This window comes from Candoia aspera, chromosome 3, assembly GCF_035149785.1.
Source record: "Candoia aspera isolate rCanAsp1 chromosome 3, rCanAsp1.hap2, whole genome shotgun sequence".
NCBI classification, from domain to species: domain Eukaryota; kingdom Metazoa; phylum Chordata; class Lepidosauria; order Squamata; family Boidae; genus Candoia; species Candoia aspera.
Genome location: NC_086155.1, coordinates 173,133,638 through 173,155,698, shown reverse-complemented (window position 1 = coordinate 173,155,698; position 22,061 = coordinate 173,133,638). Strand labels below are relative to the sequence as shown.

Here is a 22,061-nt window from a genome sequence, read left to right as displayed (position 1 = left end):
CTTAGGGGATAATCTAAGGAATCATGTTGTGGATGCACAATGCTACACCCAAACAGGCTTCCAAAATAAAGAAGTGGCATAAAACATAGACGAGCTTCACAAAAGAATCAGAACGGTTCAATATTCCTTCCCAAACTGAGCTCAAGGGTGAACCAGAGAAACAAAATAACTCTGTACCATGAGCCAGGATGATTTTGTACAGCATAAAGACTAGATACTTTCATATAGTATCCAGAAAAGGATGAATAACAAAGGCCCGATTCATAGCATACTAAATATCCACAGAAAAATCACTTTTATGTCTCACTTTTTATACAATTGGAAGAAATCAAAATGCCACATTGATACATATTCTAAAGGTATTTACAGAAAATTTTACATTGATTTGTACATATCTTTATAATGAATGCCTTCTGTTCAGCTTTTACATTAAGGCCATCATGAATTTTCAGAGGCTTATAAGGCTGTACTTGGTGCCTCACCTTGATCCCAGTGTTGTACACATTCATGTTTGGCTCCTTCTAAGGAGAATTTTTAAAAATGTGCAAATTACACACATCCGCCCTGAATTTTGAAGAATGAAACACTTCTCTATCAGTTACCAACAGCTACAAGGAATGCATCTGGGAATAAGAAAGGCATATGGGAGAAGCAGCCATATGCAAATTGCCTTGCAAACCTTATGCAATTGTCCTTGGGAGAAAACACAACTGAACTAAGTGAGGCTTACATTAGAGCAATCATGCATGGACTTGGGCTGCAACAACTGGAAAACCACTTTTACTGATTAATTCCTACAATATGGCTGTAATTAAGAATGATTCTATAGAAAAAGTGACTGTCTCGTTTAGCTGGATGTTGTGTCTTAGATTCATCACTCTTTCCTCCCCTCCCCTCCCACTCATTGCATCAGAACTGAGCGCTTTTGGGGAAGTGTGTGTGTCTGTGTATGGCAAATCATTACTAGCACATGCAAATATAGTACAGTTGTCTTACTCCAAAACTATGGTAAAACTTCTGGAAAAAGAGGACTCTTTTTTCACACACTCCACTGTTTTCATGCCTAGATAAACACTAGATATTTTGTTTTAAAAAACTTCAAAAAGGAAAAAGTTACAATGTACAAGTTGTCATAAAAGTGAGTAAAGAAAAATTCAAGCTTATCTAAGAAAGGTTCACTTTACAACACTAATAAGGATTCTGAGGTGGTGACTGAGAAATGCAGCCACACTTCAGCAGAGGAATCTACAGTCCTGGTCAAACCCCATGAAGCCATGTTTCTTCAGTGAGATGGTCCTGCAGAACTGGGGCTTTTGCTGCAAAGCCTGGCTCCTCCTCATAACACTGCTAAACATAAGCGTGGCATCAGGACTGAGTCCTTCTTTCAACCTGAAATGAGAATATACAAGTTACCTGAGAAGAGACGGTTGGGAAGGAAGTTATTTTTACTTTCCACTAGCTCTGCTGTCCAGTTTTGGACAAATGTTACCAGATATGTTTGATGATTTTTGAAGTCTTTAAGATTCTTTTCATGCTCGGATCAGATCACTAGGTTTTGTGATATTCAAGTACTATGCACAGTCAGAAGGCAGGACAGAAGTGCTTTCCTCCAGGCTGTGAACTGGCAGAAAAGCATGCCGCTCCTTTGCACTATCCCCATTGCTGGGGCCTCTCTTGCCACTGCAGTTAGGCTGGCAACTCTTTACTGTTATATGTGGGACAAGGGAAGAAAAAGGAATGGTGGATTTTCTGGGTTTCATTTCCTCTTCTATCTGAGCAGAACCTGCTGCTGGGAAAACAGCCATTAATCACTTTCTTTAACACATGGTGGGGTGATGTTGGGCAGGTGTTTGGAGCAGCTGGTTTAGCCACTTGTCAAATTACCTGATTAACCCACTGTAGGCACCTGCTATTTCTGAACATGGGTCCAACTGCTCTTCTGAAAAAGCACCAAGCTTATATCTATTAAGAGTCTGGAGTCCTTGGTGCTTTCTGAGCTTGGTTGTCTTCTTGCAGGCGTTTCATTACCCAGCGAGATAACATCATCAGTGTGTCCATAGATCCAGAATTAGCAAAAGAATCCATGGCAGCAGCACTACACAACACACCCAACCTAGCCAAATACACTAAGATTGAAATACCCGGAATCAAGGACCTCATCAACCTCTGCCTCACCACCTACTTTCAGTTTGATGGACAAACATACCAACAAATCTGAGGAACACCCATGGGATCACCACTCTCAGGACTCATAGCAGAGACCATAATGCAGTGTCTAGAAACTGTAGCACTCCCACTCATACAACCAAAAGTATGGATCCAGTATATAGACAACATAATAAAAAAAGGAACAACTAGAGAAGACACATGAAACAATCAACAACATGTTCAGAGAAACAATATTCACAAGGGAAGAAGAAAACAACAACACACTACCCTTCCTGGATATTCTCATCAGCAGAGGAAATGGCAGCAAATTAGAAATGCAAGTCTATCAAAAAACAATCCACACTAATTGACTTCCGGAGGAAGAAATGGCAGACTGAAGACTGCTCTGTGAAAAGTGGAGCCAACGACTGCAGTGAAGATTGGAAAGCTGGTGAGCAGACCACCTGTCCAAACCTCTCTGGGAAAAGAGGACAGGACTGGACCCACAAGTGCTCCATTCAGTTGCTCCTCATGAGGGAGAGGTCTCGGGTTTTGAGCACTGGGAGACGAGGTAATAGCCATCTTGCTCAAACCATGGCCAGGGCCTTTAAAAGGACACTAAGTTCACATACTTTATTTTCTAATTGCATTCAGAATTTGCTTATTAACTACCTGCCAGCTATTAGAAACCCTTGGATTGACAAGTCTGAAAATATCAGGTGGGTCTGCCTTTAATCCTTAATGAAAGAAAATTTTAAGTACAAGCTTAAGAAATGTTTAAAAATTGCAATAAACAGCAAAAAGCTAATTAGGACTTTGAATTTAGAAAGTTACAAAGGGTCCAGATAAATTTGAAATAAGATTTTGGAATTAATTATAAAGAATCCTTCCTCTGGGAAAGTCGACTCGTTTTGATTTTTTTTTCTAACAAATAAACGAAATAAACAATTTTAAAAATTGGACACTAGAGGGAACTAAAACTAAAGGAGAGAATCAATCAAGCAGACAAACAATCAAGCAGAAAACAATACCCTAATCAAGGAACTACCAAGGAGAAAACCACACCCCTACCAACACTGGCAAGGCAAGCTACTGTATATAAGCAGGGAGCAAACCCCACACTCACACTGATGGTGTTACTAGTTGGGTAATGAAATGTCTGCAAGCAAACAACCAAGCTCAGAGAGCACCAAGGATTCCACAGTTCAACCCTGAGCTACATATATTCTCTTTTATTAACAGCCTGGCTTCTCACAGGTGCAGCAGAGCACAGTGTGAAGGGGCAGGGAGAGATCAATAAACAACTGCCATCCTCAGTTATAGCTAGCAACATGTAGCCATGGCCTGAAGCATCAAGTAGCCCATGGAAAATGGCATAGGGATCAGCAAAATGGCAGTCCCCTTTCCCCCACAACCTGCCAAGAAATGAAAAGAGTAAAAGATATGGCCATGATAATTCTCTTGTAAGAAACCTGTACAGTAATGTTCTTACTGATATATTGAACCAGGCTCTATCTCTAGTTTTAAATTGACCTGAGCAGCAAGGAGCCAGTGCTCTCTCAAAAGAAAGCTATACTCATGTTTAAAAGACAGGCCTAGCACTCTTTCAATGGCTGCTAAACCCATGCACACCAGGAGCCTGTATAACAACCACTGATCAGGCATTATGCAGGCAGGTGCCCACTGAGGAAGCCGATCTCTGGTCCCTCCTACAGCCTACGCTTAAATGGCCACAGAGGGAAATGCACGCACACAGCACAAAGAGGCCAACAGAAGCTGGGCAGATCTCAGCCCCTCACTGTGTCATTGCACACACTATTAATGAGGCATGCTCAGTTGTGTCCATGGCAGAAATTGTGTTAGGAAAAGAGAGAAAACAGTGCTGTAAAAGTGGAACAGCTGAAGGCAACTTTAAGCGGCTTCAGCTGTGGGTTGGGGATGAGACAAAGGCAATATCACATCCCTAAAACCTGTACTTTGCTTTGCTTTGCTTTGCACTGCACTGCACTGCACTGCACTGCACTAAACACTAATGACGAAAGACCAGAAGAGTTGTGGGAAGACATTAAGAACATAATATGTGAAGAAAGTGAAAGATCATTAAAAAGGCAGGAAAGAAAGAAAAGATCCAGATGGAAAAGATCCAAATGAATGTCAGATGAGACTCTGGAACTTGCTTTTAAATGCCAAGTAGCTAAAGCTAATGGAAGAAAGAATAAAGTAAGAGAGCTAAACAGATAATTTCAAAGGGCAGCTTGAAAAAATAAGGAAAAATATTATGATGAAATAAGCAAAGACCTAGAGTGAGAAAATCAGAGAGGAAGAACACGATCAGCATTTCTCAAGCTGAAAGAGCTGAAGAAAAAATTCAAGCCCCAAGTTGCTATCCTTAAAGATTCTATGGGCGATACGTTAAATGATGCAGGTAGTATTAAGAGAAGATGGAAGGAATATACAGAATCACTGTATAAAAAAGAGTTAGTCGATGTTCAGCTGTTTAAAGAGGTAGAATATGATCAAGAACCATCAGTACTGAAGGAAGAAGTCCAAGCTGCACTGAAGGTATTGGCGAAAAGCAAGTCTCCATGAACTGATGGATTACCAATTGAGATATTTCAACAATCAGATGCCACAGATGAAGCACTTACTCTTCTATGTCAAGAAGTTTGGAAGACAACGACCTGGCCAACTGATTGGAAGAGATCCGTATTCATGTCCATTCCAAAGAAAGGAGATCAAACAGAATGTTGAATTCTTCAGCAATTTCATTAATTTCACATGCTAGCAAAAATTTGCTGAAAATAATTCAACAACGTTTGCAGCCTTACATTGATAGAGAACTATCAGAAGTCCAGGCTGGATTTGAAGAGGATGCGGCACGAGAGATATCATTGCTGATGTCAGATGGATCTTGGCTGAATATAAAGAATACCAGAAAGATGTTTACCTCTGTTTCATTGATTATGCAAAGGTGTTTGACTGTGTGGACCATACCAAGTTATGGCTAATATTACAAAGAATGGGAATTCCAGAGCACTTAATCGTACCCATGCGGAACCTGTACACGGATCAAGAGGCAGTCATTAGAACAGAAAATGGTGATACCAAGTGGTTCAAAATTGCAAAAGGTGTGCAGCAAGGTTGTATACTTTCATCCTACTTATTCAATATGTACACTGAACAAATAATTCAAGAAGCAGGAATGTATGAAGAAGAACAGGGTATCAGAATTGGTGGAAGACTCATTAACAACCTGTGATATGCAGATGATACAACTTTGCTTGCTGGAAATGATGAAGACTTGAAATACTTGCTGATGAAGATCAAAGATTATAGTCAGCAATACAGATCACACCTGAATGTGAAGAAGATGACGATTCTCACAAATGGACCAATAAACAATGTCATAATTAATGGAGAAGAAATTGAAGTTGTCAACGATTTCATTCTACTCAGATCAACAATCAATGCCAAGAATCAAGAAATCAAATGACGTATTGCGCTGGGAAAATCTCCCATCAAAGACCTATCTAAAGTTTTCAGAAGTAAAGATGTCAGTTTAAAAACAAAGGTGTGTCTGACTCATGCCATGGCCTTCTCAATTGCCACATATGCCTGTGAAAGTTGGAAATTAAAAAAGGAAGATAGAAGAAGAACTGATGTATTTGAATTGTGGTGTTGGTGAAGATTATTGAAAATACCATGGACTGCCAGAAGAACAAACAAATCAGTTTTAGAAGAAATACAATCAGAATGTTCCCTAGAGGCAAAGATAACTAGGCTTAGACTGTCATACTTCAGGCACATTGTCAGAAGAGACCAATTGCTTGAAAAGGACATCATGTTTGGTAAAATTGAGGGCCAGCGGAAAAGAGGAAGACCTTCAATGTGATGGATTGATACAGTTACCGCAACAGTGGATGCAAACATTGGAACAGTCAGGCATATGGCGCAAGACTGAACAGCATTTCGTTCTGTTACACATAGGGTCACCATGAGTTGTAAATGACTCGACGGCAACTAACAACAACAACAATAACAACAACAAAACCTTTGCTGGGGCACATTTGTCCCATGTGTACAGGAGTATGAGGATGAGCCCATGGCTGTGATTTAGTCTGGTTTTGAAAGCTATCTAATGCCTGTTTTGGATTCGTAGAACAACCCTATTGTTAATTTGGAGTACTCCATGACTAGTTTAAATATTGTCTTGAGTTGGGAACATGATAGGCCAAGGAGGTATGTGGCCCTTGGTTTCTACAAGTATAGAAGACAATGCTGGTCTCCTAAGGATTTAACAACAGTTGATCTAAGTGATGCATGAACATTTAGCTGTGTGCAGTCATAACCTGGCATGCTCACTGTACAAAGACAGATAATTTATTATAATAAGGGTTCACCTTATAATCCCATGCTTTAGCCTATACATTACACTGCATACAAAATTCATTTTCAACAGAATCATTTATTTGTTCCTTCTAGTTTTACATCCCCTGAGGATTTAAAGATAGGAATGATTGAAACTTAAATGAGTAACTTGACATCTGAAGTGCTGAAAAACTGAAGGACACACAGACTCTTTCAGGCCTTAATTGTGATGTCCCTGGTTGAAGCCCGCATCTTCAGATATGTCTGGATAAAAGCAGGAGATCGACTCCCCAGAAATTGTCAGCCACATTAGGGAACCAATTCCCGTTTTGCCAGAGCTTTTTATCTCAGGGACTCCTCAGCCTGGATCAGACCCTGATCTGGAAGTTAGACCACCTAGACCTCAGGAAAGTACGAAGTCAGAAGTTTGCAGGCTGCAGAAATGCTAGGCTGGCTCAGTCAGCTATAAGTTTTGGCAGGAGAGCAGTTGAACTTCTGGACATTCTGACTTCTGCTTGTCTCCAGACATATCTGAAGATGTGTCTTTGCCAGGGGTATGACATCCATGAAAGGTACCAAATACAGTTCTTTTTCTCTTCTAGCTTTTAGCTCAAAGACAGTTGAGCTTTCCACAATTTAGGTAGTAAAAGGCCCATTAGTTCTGATAATAGCAGCTGTCCTGGCCCATTTGCATCAAATACTGATACCAATTATCTTACTGTGAAGCCAAGTGGGCAGGCTGCCACACATCAGACAAATAAGCATCAAGAAACTAGTGGATAGCACAGATCACTGAGTATCCAAATTGTTTTCTGCAGCTTGACTTTTAAGGGAAATTCACCTTGATCATTGAAATTCTTTGTTCTTTAGAGCCCATTAGCACTCTAGGACTGCAGGGGAATGTAAGGCCCTTAGAAAAAAACTGTTTTTGTAATGTACATCTCTTGAGATAACCTTCAGTGATAAAAACCTAGCAGACTGTCTTAAACCAGGTCATTTTCTCCATCTAACCCCCATATTTTCTTCTGACTAGCAGTAGCCACCTTGGGTGTGAGGCAGGTGTTTTACATTTTCTGTTCTTCATTGAGTTTAGAGTGAAAACACTAGGGATTAAAGCAGAAATGTCTTGTATCTAAGCAACAGCTCTCCCACATAGACCTAACATCTTACAAGCCAAACTACACATAGCTTCCAAGGAGAGAGAGAGATTTACAATGGGAAAGATGGGCTGAAGGATCTAACCACCTAAATGCATTAACTATTAGAAAGGTCTAATATTTCCATTTTCTCTTCAGTACGTTAATAAAGGTAAACCCTATACTAAGGTTAAATCACCAAACTTCTCTCTAAAAGAATTAGATGATCTATGTTAATATTGAACATATGTTCTTGAAATAGATTAACCTACAGTATGTTTGTGTTAAAACTCTAAAATGGAGAACAAAATAATATCTAGGCATAGTACAAATAGTTTTGGAATGTAAACAGAATATCTGGTTTGACTATTCCTTCTAGCATTCCCTCATTCTATAAAATCCAAATACATAACACAAGGAGTGGGCAATGTACACCTGGGGACACAAACTATGGCTGTGCAAAGCTTCACAGGAGCACCTCACTTTGATCAAAGAGCCCTTTGAAATGCCTCAGTGAAGAGAAATGGCCTTTCCCAACTCCAAAGCAGCAGAAGTGGTTGAGTCATTTCAGTCAAGCAGTTTTTATACTTGTGCATCAGCCATTTTTCTTGAAGAAGATGGCTGCATGAGATAAATTGCTCCTGCCTTGTTGCTTCCAATTGAACTGTCAAGATGGAGCATTTTGCTTCAATTCTGTGGAGTAACTGCAGAACATCTCCACTTCATTCAGGCCTACCACCAAAGAGCTCTTGAACTCCTTCATTATAGCTATTAGCTATTTTGCTGTCAAAGTTTGACGCCAAACTGCTGAGAAATGAACAGTCCCCATTGTTTTTTGATGGCATATTTAAAAAAGCCCACAGTGTGAAAGTTTTGTTTATGCTTTAAGTATACACATGCAGAGTTTCCAGCATCTGGCCTCCAAAAGTATGGGACTGCTGGCCCCACCCATTTTCATGATGTCACTTTATCACATTTCCTACAGTGGTTGCCTACTCAAAATAGTAATGATCATAAAAGATGCATAGCTTTCAGTGGTTGTCCCCACCCCCTGCATTACACTCAAAGAGGAGTATCCCGTACTGCCCATAAGGACTGAACTTACAATCAAGAACATGGGATACATGCTTAAGAAAGGTGTAAGAGTCACTGGACTCAAAGCAGCCTTCGTATGTGAACTGGAACAGCTGCTCTATGAAATCAACCTGTTTAAGAATTTCCTTATGGAGGACAAATATTCTTTTATATTTTGCATACTAATGGACAGTACAGAAATGCTTGAATAAGCCAGGAAATATTTTTCAGTCATTGGTAGATTAAATACAGGTTTCACCAAGAAAAGTGATCATGCCAGTGCATTTTAAATCATTTTCATAACTGGAGGGGGGGGTAATTGATATTTAAATCATTAGTAAACTCATGCCAGCAGCAAGTTAAATTTCAATGTAGTTGTAAGTTTAATGTTGCTCTTTTGACCAAACCTTACTCATAAGTTTTCAAGGCACTGACTCAATATATCCCAGCAGGGGAGGGGGGATTGTTAGTAGGAGTATCAAAGATACCTATAAAATCAACTGAAAAATACATATATGACTTTATGGAAATTAAACTGTAAAGTGAATGGAAAGAAAAATAAATAAATAATATATTATGGAACAATATGTGTTATGTAGGCACAGAAAATATCCAGAATATTACCAATTTAATTTAAGTTATTGGTCCAAGATAAGCTCCATTTGGCCAAAAAAAGGATGCAGATTTTTACATAAAGCACAGATACTTACCTTTTTGATGTACAGAATTAGTCTTAGACATTTAGAAAAATTGTACGAGTCACATTACAATCTCGGGCTAGTATACATAAAGTAGTAACTTCTAGTTCCTTTGTAGATTTTTTAAAATTATTATTATGAAAGCTAAAACATGGTAAGCATTGAGTCTCAGGGGGGCATAAGATTCCCAAGCCTTATGTTCAGTTTAATTTTTGTCATGTTCCTGGCCATTTATTTATTCAAGTCCCAGCTACTTGTTGGAGCAGACTCCAACAAATCATTGCAAAGTCAATTGCAACCCCCATCTCCAAAAAGTTGCATACCTGTGCTCTACCCCTAGATCTCAGTCTGAAAGCTCTACCAATTGAAATGGTAGCAGGAAGAGCTATTTATTATTAGTCATTTTTATTAAAAATGTGATTCAGAAGGAACCGTCTTGGCAGCTTACTGTCTTCCACAAGGCTATTTTCAGAAGCTCTCTGTTAACAGTTTTCAGCAATTTCTTTGCATTTGTTGACAAGATATGCTTCCATTTGGCTTCAGTATGAAGGTGGGGTAGGTCAAGTTAATGTAGCCTTAGCAACCATTTCTCCAGTAGTTTTGTATTCCTTTCAGTTTATCAGTCTGCAAGATCTGGATCTTGGCCAAACCATATATATTTTCCCAACTTTGTGCTCACTTATGCATGTTTAAACAAAGATACTCTCATGCATTAGATCTGGTTCACTGAAGTTTATGCCACAAGTGTTAGCATCCTTTAACCATTTACTGATTGCAAAATATTATGTATTTTCTCCTGGTCAACTGCTGTGTGGTTCTACAGGATTCACAGCAGCTGTTAAATTATCTGGTGGTTTCTACTAGAATATTGTCTGAAATAGTAAAGAAATGCTTGGGGAGAAAGCTCATACCTGGAAGATGCAATAATGAAACTAATGAATTTCAGTCTTACCCTCTGTTCCTTCTTCAAGCTTTTTAATTTTAATCGATTTTCAACATTTTTTTACATTTTCTGCTATGGCGTGGAGTTTTAATTGCTTTTCTTGCTGCTCTGATGTTCTTAGTGTCTGTTTTATTGGCTTGTTTAGTATATCTCTCTAGTTATCTGTGACTATTTGCTATTGTACATTGCCTTTAGAATTGCTGTTACACAGCAATTATCAAATGTTGTAAATGTAAACATATTTTTAAAAAAGAAGGAAATCAGCTGATGAATGCAGAAAGTTCTAAAATAGCATCCTTTGTTGGAAGGGAGATTGCTGGAAAAAAAAACAGACGGGTGGCATAGGCTATGGGTTTCTGGTTATTCTTGTAAGTCGTAACATCTTGAAGGATGGTGGCTAGTCTAAACATACCTGTTTATTCATTAGAAGGATGTGATGAGTCAACTAATGCTTGTGTCCATGTTCCTTTTAAATGTTACTGCCTTATACGTTTCTAAGGAATATGTGGTGTCTAACACTTTTTTCAATGGAGCCATAATGTAGTAATTAGTGTGCTTAAACTGTTATCAGTTAGATACATTCAACTATGCAGGAAATCAAGAATCTTCTAGAAAAAGCACTCACTGAGTGCATTTCAGAATAGAAAGCACGTATCCAAACAATTTAAAAAAACCCTCTCTCCGTCTCTTCTTGTTCTGAAATTTTAGTTTTATTCCTTCTGAAAGCAATTTTTATTTAATACACACAAACACACACACACGTTCCTGTTATTTTTCTAACTGAAATTGTCTTGTGTCCTAAGTAAAATACAATAGTGCCTTTTTTCTCTTCCTGACATTTATATAGAGATTTTCCAGGCAGCTCAATTTCTGTCAGTTCTAAATATCCTAAGGCAGGAAAAAGTTGCTACAGTTAAATGTTAAGCTGATTCTCTGTGAATCAACTATATCCTCTCCCTTTCTCATATGTATTATTACAGTAGTTATAACCAACTTTTTCTCCAGGAGCTTAAGGCAGCTTATCTGGGAATCTCCCTTTATTTTACCCCCACAACAGTAGCTCTGTAGAGACAGAGTAACTGGTTCCAAGCCATTGAGTGAGTTTCCATGGCTGAAGCTCAGCTTGTATCTGAATCTTCCAAGGCTTAATCCAACACCTTGACCGCAATAGCACAATCATGCTGTAAACTCCTTCCTTCCTTCCATCCATCCATCCATCCATAAATAAAAAGGGGGGAGGTTCTTTTTTAAAATGTTAAAATGCTATAAACAGCAAAAGTCCACCCCCCCACACCAAAAAACTGTTACAAACTAATATACTCAGGATTGTAAACCAATTTCATTTGTACGATTCTTAAACAAATGTTTTAAACAAAACTGTTTTCCTGGTTGGAAATTTAAAGCAAATCCCAAGTATATAATTAAGATAATTTATGGTTAGGGCATGTTAGGTGTAGGACCTGATTTATTAACTTGGTAATCTATTCTATTCCATACATAGCTGTGCACAATGTAATTACCATCTGACTAAGGCTGCTGAATGAAAAACAAGGCTGCATTGTTAAGATAATTTTTTTGTGTGCTGGAAGCAGAAAGAAGTGAATTCTCAAAATGATACTAGGTATAAATAAATATATTAAGTAATAGCAGCCTACCTGCAATAAACAGAATGGCAGAAGGTGATGTTTTGAAATGCACTGGGTTTACTATATTTCTTAAAAATAAAGTTAATTACTCTGAACATCAGTCTGAAGCTTTTGGATTTTATTCCAAAAAACTGATTTGGAGTTACATGGAGGTGCAAACGTGGCACCTCTCAGCAACTAATGAAAGCAGCTGTGTCTTTTCCTGTGATTTCATGGCAGCAATCTCTTGCCTTTCCCACTAAAATCTCCCCTTCTCAAAAGGCAATGAATCATGTGTACATACAAACCTCTAAAGTGAGAAATGCAGTATGTTCCCAGTTCAATAGCAGCATGACATCAAAGCCAGGAAAGAATAGCTTGACAGAACATTTCTTTGTATGTTTATTGCTCTTGGAAATATATTCATTGATTGATCAATATCTTCTTAAGCCTTGCATAAGAATGAACAAGGTAGTTGTTATTACTTTTTAAGCCTTCCTGGCAGATTTCAGTCCAAGAAGTTGAAAATTATGCAAACATATTTTACTTCAGGAAATATTAAAAGCCAATAACTGCAGATTTATTTTAGGCTGAATTAAACCGAGGGTTTATATACAATGTCCATGGTTTCTAAAGCAGAACAAGTTGTATATGTATCTATACTATTTGAAGCTATATTAGTTATTAACAGTTTAGAAATTAGCAAAGTATGAACATGAGCCAAAACAATATTTTTTTCAAGAATCAGGCTGAATTGTAAAATAAGTAGAGCAGAACAGAACAGAAGGAACTGGTACCTCCAGAAGGAAATTGTACATCCAAATTGGTTTAGTCCCTTTTTTAAAACTTGGCATTATCTGTCAGATCTCAGAACTAATAAAATACACCTCAAATTGGGCAGAAAAATGGAGGACAACTGCAAGATAGCTTTGATATGTACATCAGGATTAAATTGTATTTCAGAAATTACTGCTGCACTAAAGGTAGAGTTGTCCATCAAGATGCCATTCTTAATACTAATTGAAAAGTATGCCCACTCGAGATTACCACTGCTATGGGTTTTGTTATTATATTTTAATGTACCATTTAGGATGCATATCACTCTTTCAAGGCAGTTTCATAGGGAATAACAAACCGTAATACAACACTGCAGATCATTCATATGAAATTAAAAATAGAATAAGTCATTAATATTAACGTAGCATGAATTAGGAGAACAACAAATAAAAGCTATGCAAATACGTAAACTTATTGATGTGTATCGCCCAGATTAAAAGGGCAGAATTAAAAGAAAGCTACTTGGGTCCAAAGGAAGAATGATTTTTTTTTTCAAATATACCTTTCCAGTTCCACGTAATTGGCTATGAGTGCAATACTAAGTCTCACCCCAAGGTCGTGGCTCCAGAGATCAGGAGGTGTATATCAGTATTTACTGCTGTCCTCTTCTTCCATAAAAACACTAATCACATAACAGGCGTAAACAAAACCAATCAACTGTGAGAGAAAAAAGAAAGTGGGAAAACTGTTACTACAGTTACTACATGCTTTAAATGTTCAAATGTATGTGCCAAACTACATCTAGTTCAGAAATGTAGTCAAATATGCAAATGAAGTGGAACTACAGGAACTTTGAAGACTTATCATCAGTTTTAAATATTAAATACTTTGGCTACAAATCCATAGTAATGCAAAGTAAAATTCCAGTGAAATTAATGTTTTCAGAGCAGAGTATTTGAAAAACCACTTTTTCCCCACATGAATCCATTCAGAATTTGCAACAGCCATCGTAAGTTCTGTTTATAAGTACCCCACTAAATTACCGAATTTAGATTGGGTTAGGACTTAAGACCTTTTCTGTAGCTGTATTGCAATTATGCAACTCCTCCCCACCAAGGTAAGCTGCTGCTGCTGGCAGCCACACAGGGAATCCACAGCCAGCTTCATCACAGGGTAATGCCAGAAATTGCATTTGGCAGCACGTGGTTTGTGGTTCAGCTGAAGGTCCTGCTGTGAAACCACAGACAGCCAAGGAAAGGGAAACAAAGGAAGTGGCACTCCAGCCACCACTCTGCACTGAGAGAATTGGCACCAAAAGACTCCCTCCCCTTCTCTCCTCTTCAGTACTTCTGTCACGTAGGAAGAATGGCTCCTTTCCTGCCAGGTCTCTGATCCTATGGAGTGATTGCTTGTGGGATGGGAGATCTGACAGTAGAAGATCTATGTCCCCTCTTCTCCCCCATGGCAAGAGAAATAGTGGGGAGAAAAGGGGAAGAAAGATCTCTTCTTTCCCTCTCCCTCTGTCCATGGGTGACCGGAGAAGCAGCGTATGGAAGCAAAATGCCTCCTTTGATTCTGGAATGATCCATCTACAGGACCAGAGAGCTGGAAGAAAAATTGCCATTCCCCCCACTTTTTTTGCTACCCATGTGTGCCTGGAGCAGGGGAGGGGAGGGGAGGGGAAGGGAAGCAGATCCTTTTGGTTGCACAAATGGTCTCCCAGCCCCAAAGAGCTCTTCTATTGCCAGTTCGTGTCACCAGAGCAGATGTTCCCCTTACTTCTCTCCTCCCCATGTTAACTTTTTAATTTTTTTTAAACCAACGCTGCTAAATCAAGTTCAGAACTAGAGAAATAATCTCCCAAAAAATAATGTGGCACTCAGGCAAGGTATTGCTTAAACTTGATCAGAAGTGGCAGTCAGGCTTCTGCTTAACCACATGGGCCTCAGACCATTCTGACTGTCCACACAAGTGTGTGCATCCCACTTCTCATACCAGAGAACCCCTTCTCTGCTTCACTGCTGAGGCACAGTAGAGGTTGGGAGTGTGATCAGCATTTCTTTAAACTTGCATAATTTTCAGCCAGTTCCCACAATGGATAGTTACTCTTTAGTGCTAGCATGTAGAAATATGGGATAATCTTTAAATATGACAAGGGAGAAAGGTTTTAAATAACTGCCTGGTCCTGCATGACCAATATAATTTCTTCAATCATGAATCACACTTATCTAATGAACTTATACTAAACCAAACATACTTTCTTAAGAAAAGCAAAAGAAATCGTTTTAAAAAGTTAAACTGGTAAATGGTGTTGTTGCCAATATCTGGGACAATTTAAATAAAGAAAACCTTACCAATAATTAGATGAATGACTGAAAATATCCTTTCTACCCAATAGCAAATGTAAAACTCTGCAAATGGAGTGATCTTTAAATATATATAAATAGACTAGTAGCTTTTAGTAGCAAGGGAATTATTAGTATTTTCTTTGCTTTATTGATGGCCATTGTAATAAAATATTTATTCCAACAAATTACTTTGGCTACCTATCTTGATTAACCCAACTGTTATTTAATTAATACAGCTGCACTCACAAAAGTCTAACTAACTGTTAGGTTAATAATTAATCTGCAGTGAGACAATTGCTGTGCATTGCTTGGCTTCCCAGTATCTTCATGCAAATAGCATTTGCTGGCAATTTGCCTAGACCCAATTTAACTTATTAACTGATAAGAAGGTAAAACTTGGTATACCCAATTACCACTGGCTAATTTTTCCAGTCAACACTTAGATCAAGAATGGAACTCTGTGGTCCACCAGGTATGGCTGAATCACAGCTCCTAAAATTTCTCACTATTGCCCATGCTGGTGCGGTCCTCCACTTTGGAGTTAAATATTAAAGTCTCTGATATGTGTTATTATGGTTATCTCACACTGTCTCATAAATATTTTCTTGCATTCCTGATAGTGCACTCCAAATATATGCTTCCTATTGAAACTGAGAATTAAAAAAATGTTGGTTTGGAAGTAGAGCCTTGGAAGTAGGGAAAGTTAATTAAAGATGTATAATTGAGAGATACATTAGATCTTTTAGGTTTACTTTACAGTTTTTTTATGTTTCCCAGTTTGAAATGACTGGAAATTGGACTCCAAAATGTATGGTGCTGCAGGCTCTGACAACTGAGAAAAGTGGTTCAGGGGCCGCAGGTGATCACGTCTGATATACAGTATGCGTTAGTCATCTGTGTTGTCTTCCCATAATTTTCAAACTGGCAGCAAGAACTTTTTTCCTCTTCTGCTTGAATAAGCCAAACTTATCTGCTTCTCAAATAAAGTTTATTGGAATTTATAGGGCATAGTGCAAATCCCTGGAGAAAATCTCTCTCCTAGAAGATCCATATTGATGGTTTTTTATTAGTAGGGATATCTAAATGTTGAATTTCTTTATTTCGTGGTTCAGAAGAAATCCTTAGGCTATTTTAAAACTCAATAAAGTAACTACACAGTAAATAATCTGATGGAGAATTTGCCATAACTGCAGGGATGTTTTGCATGATTTTTAAAAATGCAGCATATAAGATATATGTTTTAATATGGGTATAAGGTTAACTCAGAAAGGTGAATATATTTGGCCTACAAATGAGACACCATGCCTTATCCAAATACGCAACTTCTCTGAAAGGTAAAAGTTGTGTTTTTCTTCCCATGTCTCTTGCATATACCTTAGCAATGCATCCAGAACTCAAAATTAGTTGGCTCATGTTTTCACAGTTTCAGCAAGATTGATTACAAGTGGGTTTATTATTTCGCTTACATAATTGGCATACCTAACTGGCCAAATTCCCCATCTTTGTCATATTCAGCTGTTTATTTCTATAAACTGGATTTTTTTCAAACATATATTATTTACTCATTACTCATTATGTAATGAGAGAGGACAACTAAATAAAAACTAGTAGAACTGAAAATGTGTTTTCTTTAAGTAGAATTTTAAAATGGGATATAATATATTGTGAAAGGAAGGGAGGAGATCATATGAAGGGAAAGGAAAGGAATTGAAATACGGTTAAACCAGCAAATGGAAAGAAGATAAAAATTAACATGGTCATTTGAAAGAGAGAGCATTATCACATACAATGCCACTCAAAATGAAAATCTGAGCAACAATAAAGTATGATTTCTCTGACAAACCACCATCGCCTTGTCACTTGTCCAAAAGACTGTGATTTGAGCAACTGTTTGGATGGGTCCTGTTGATCTGATGCCAGAACTGTCAATTCCTGAATGCTCCCCCTCCTCAGAAAGTTTTATATGAATAAATTCCATGACTTTTGCTTTCCAAAATAACTCCTTGGTAATAGCATCTCGCTTTCCAGCCCGCTGAGCTCCTACATTACACATTGGAGGAGGAAGCGGTGGCGGTGGGACAGCTCTGTGGAGGATTTTAAATTGGAGGTAAGACCCACCAGAATGGATGAAAATGGTTCCTTTCCCTAGTGTTTCTGCTAAAACAACTGGATTACATGTTTAGTTATATGGTAGTAATCTTTCATTCCATAGCCAGTATATTAATTTTTTGAAATGTAATACTGAAAAATTGCCAACTGGCATGGCTGTAAAGTATCAGTATATCTACTGGTGGTGGTGATCAGTTGAGTTTTGGGGTATATGTTTATGTGTTAAATTTATTTGTAGGATAGGATATAACACTCTCTCTCAGTCCAACTCACCTCAGAGGGTGGTTGTTGTGGGGAAAATAGGAAGGAGGAGTGTTAAGTATGTTCGCCGCCTTGAGTTATTTATAAAAATAATAAAGGTGGGATAAAAATCAAATCAAATCAAATCAATCAATCAATCAATCAATAGATAATCTTTCCCTTCTAACATATATAGAATGATTAACATATTTGATTCAAATTTATATCTATGTAGACTTCTTCCTAATAGCGATCTGTGGTACAGATAATACTGTTCCTTATCTTATTTATGTAGTGAATGAAAGCATAGAAGCCTAAAAGGTTAAATTGAAAAAGAGATTATAGGCATCTTACTAGATCAGGCTATTGTTTATGGTCCAGTTGATACAACCCATCGTTGCTTCAAGCTCTTTGACAGACACCTTGTCTTTTTAATACAAGGGGTTTATTTCTCTAACCAGGGATGCCATGTTAATGATTAATTTAATGAACCTCAGTGTGTCAAAAACGTACTGTACTTGTGTTTTACCAGTAAAACAAAAGAACGTGAAGGCTCTGAGAAAAATTTCCAAATTTATACTTTTTTTTGGTCGATTCTTCTAAAATAGAAGCCTACAACCACAGGATTAGTATTATAATAACATAACAAAAAGAAAAAGAAAAACCAAACCATAAACTTTTTGTCGTTTTAGGGAAAATTATGATCACAAATAGGTTTATTATAGAAGTCTACTACAAAGATAGATCCACATGAAGATAATAACATAAGAGATTAACAAATTTAAATTGAGTAAATCATCAGTACAAAACATTAAATACTTTCATACTTCCCACCACCACTACCATCTTCATGACCCTACTAGAAAAACATACTGTAAATTGGGATAACAATCATAACTGTCCCAATATATTCATGCAGTTTAGGGACAGGAAACTTTTTTTGACAAAATAGTACCCTGGAATTTTGAAACTATGTTTGGGGATTTTCACAAAAGTGCTACATGGCATGACTATTTCCTGAAATATCTACCATGGTGGATGAGTCCAGTCCCTAAGCATTCATTACCAGATGGGAAGGTTCCTTCACAACATCTCTTCCAGCTCCTGTGCATCTTCTCTACTACCCATTTTTCTGGCCAGATATACACGTTTCCAAATAAAGCCTGACACTGCTCAATATTCTACTGCTAAGAATGCCTTTGGGACTATAACACCAGGTGCATTTTTGTACATAAAGAGGATACTGAGGCTGGATATCTATTTTTCAATATGCCAGCTTTATTTTTTCTAATTAAAAGAATCTGGGGGAAAAGTAGCTGGAAGGAGCTTGGTAGGTACCAAGGGATGCATCAGTGGGTACATGAGCAAACATTGCCTCTACCTCCATAATTTATTTATTTCTTATAAAAAGGTATAATTTTTCTGACCCTTTCAAAGGATCCCCCATCTGACTTTGGCCAGTTTTCTGCATGGAATGCTCAAAGAGTTGACACTTGGGCTGAACTCCTCAAGGATGAGGACAAAGATTCCAACACATCTATTTATTTATTTCAGAATCTAAGTATATCAACATGATTCAGGAGGGAGAATCAAAACCGACAATCCTATAGAAATTGCCTTGAATAGTATGCTGTAATATTACTACTTCTTTTCTTTCTTAAAAGATCATTATCTGCCCTCTGCATAATGTTGCTTATTCTGAAAGGAAATAGCATAATGGATATGCAATCTATGCAAGTATGTGGGTAGATGGGTAGATAAATATACATGTTACAAAATCTGTAGTGGTATATTTAGAATTTTATAATTTCCATAGTGTACCACTACCCACTACCAACTTACCATAAAGAGTAAACCACCATATTAATTATTTAAAGCTGAAGGGCAGATTCAACTTCTATCATATCCTCTCCATGCACTAAAGAAACCACATGATGCTGGAAATAGTTTTGCAAGAAACAAAGGAATGCCTATATAGTCTTAATAGCTTGTTTTAACTGGGTGTAGAACATTTTTGTCTCATTTTTTAAAATCTCTAGTTGCTGTAGGGTTCTTTTGATTTTAAAGAGCTGATGGAATACTATGCTATTTCAAAAAAAAACATTAATTTACAAGCAAGGCATAATGGACTGTAGAAAATAAATGCTCAGTCAACTTCAATAATGACTGATCATTGAAGAATTACTTATTTCTTCCTATCCAGTTCTCCTTACATGCCAAAGAAAGGGGATTCAGTAAAGGAAACCTCAGGCAGTATCAGACAACTTATCTCAGGAAATGTTCTATGATCTAATGAGCTGTAGCATTTCTCTCTGCATTTCCCAGGCCAATTTTATTAGCCACCACACCACACCTCACCTCACCCTAGGGAAACTTTCAAGTGGGATTTTCAAGAAATGTGAGTAAATCAAAATGCTTCAGAAGAAAGTCTTAGGACCAGAGAGATACCCATTTGGCCCTGGAAGTCACTGAAAACCCAGTGCATCCAGAAAGTTCCTAGTAGATGCCTTAAGTTTATAACTGTACAGAAAATTTCACTTTAACATCTCATCAACAGAAGAAAATAAGTTTTAACCTAAGTCACTGGAAGGTTTTTTTTTTCTCATTATGATAAATGCTTTACATTAAACTGGTTTAAATTCAAGATTAAATAGAAGCAACAAAAATTATCTGGAAATTATCTTTCTGTTGTCCCTCAGTCCAGAGTAGTGGAAAAGGAAAGGTCAATTTCTTCAAGAAAAGCAACTTGGGGATCTTACAAAATCCCTGAGTGTTTAATGATAAAAGATAAATGATTGTCATCAAGCAGTGATTTATTTATTTATTTATTTATTTTATCATATGGCAGCACATAATACATATTACAAATATATTAAAAATGGGAATATAAAAAGGTATATAAACATTTATAACTAAAAACAAACATTAAGATTACAAATATAGTCTTTTGCAGCATCAGTTGCCATCAGAAAATCAGCAAAGTTCCTGTCGTAGGCTCTAGTCATACATGCTTGTATTATGTGTTTAACAGTTTGCCTGTCAGCCCACAGTCACACCTTGGAGATGGTATCTTACCCCATTTATATAGGGAATCTGCACACCTGCCATGATTAGTACGTACTCTATTGATAGTTGACCATATTCTGCATGGCTGATCAAAAGCAGGAGGTTTCATTGTAATACAGGGTAGGCTTTGACAACGCTGTGGGCAGGTTTTTTGCCACGATTGCCTCCAGGAATTGAGGAGATGAAAAATTTTTATAGCCAATTCCCTGGCAGTAGCCATAGGTGGATGCCTAGATTGCAATCTGTTTATTCCTAATTCTGCTATATCACCATGTATGGGAGTCAGAGTTTTATATTCTCGGAGAAGAGCATTCTTCTGCTGGAGATCTGAAGGAGGGATATGGCTCAAGATGGGCTAAACTCAAGATGGGGGACAACTGATAGACTGCCTCCATGTGGTGTCTCCTGGGCTTCCTAAGATTTTTGGGAGTGGCTAAATGGTCTATCATATACAAGGCAGCCAGATAATCCTATGGATCTCCTGGCTAGAGCACATCCATTTTTGTCATCTTCAAGCAGTGATTAAAGGTAGGGTGAAAGTAATCCAAAGTCCCAATTAATAGACATCATGTAATTTTTACTCGCTCACCCTCTGTTTCAAATATTCAAGCAGGTAGATGTCAACAATTCCCAAGTTTTTGCTGCCCTAGAATTTCTTTGTTTCTTGGATATGCAGCAGGATAACCAATTAAATTTTCATAGTCCACATCTCACCCAACTGTATATTAAATTGCCCCATAATTGACCCAAAACTCTAGGGCTCACCAATACTATCCTAACCTATACCATACAACACAAAATATTTTAACTATCTTTAGTAGAGATAAGATTGAGGCTGGTAGTTGCAAAGACAAATATCAAAATGGATCACAACTCAGATCTTTGTACATTCTTCTCAAATTATATGTTCAAATTTTTGTTCCCCAAACAAGGTTACAGATGGTTTACAATCCTGGTTTTGTATGTCTGACAGTTGCCTTTTCAGAGGTAATAATACCATCTGGGTTACATGTAACAGAACAAGCTGATGTCCTCATCCTGTCTGACATCTGCGCACTCAGTTGAAACTGAAATATATGTATTGACTCTGTATTCACAGCTGTGAATTTCATCTCTTGAATGTTCAGGTACTGTATGTATAACGTATAGGTTGAAGAGAATATTTGTAGCTCAGGGTTGAGCTGTGGAGTCCTTGGTGCTCTCTGACCCTTGTTATTTTCTTGCAGACATTTCATTGCCAGGCTAGTGAAACCTGCCAATGAAACACCTGAAGCCGTTGCCTAGCCTAGCAATGAAACATCTGCAAGAAAACAACTAGGCTCAGATAGCACCAAGGACTCCAACACATAGATTCTTTTTATTGCCAGATGAATATGTAAGATTAGGAGAAGAACCAGCAGGTTTAATCCTGTTATATCCACTGTTGCAACCTTTTGTTGCTTAATGCCCACCAGATACAGTTAAGTTACCACATGGGCCAGTCATTATCTCTCAGTTCTATCTTGAGAGATCTTCTCAGGATAAATGGA

General features: G+C 37.7%; 1 protein-coding gene across 1 annotated transcript in view; it reads right to left on the bottom strand.

The window, feature by feature from the left end:
- Nucleotides 1-763: 763 nt before the first annotated feature.
- NKAIN3 (sodium/potassium transporting ATPase interacting 3) overlaps nucleotides 764-22,061 on the bottom strand; it is a 221,528-nt gene continuing 200,230 nt past the window's right edge. The window contains exons 5-6 of the mRNA XM_063300241.1: nucleotides 13,379-13,486; nucleotides 764-1,389 (exon numbers count right to left, since the gene is read on the bottom strand). Coding sequence (XP_063156311.1) covers nucleotides 13,415-13,486 — 72 coding nt within the window. The 3' untranslated portion in view covers nucleotides 764-1,389; nucleotides 13,379-13,414. The remainder of the gene's footprint in view (nucleotides 1,390-13,378; nucleotides 13,487-22,061) is intronic.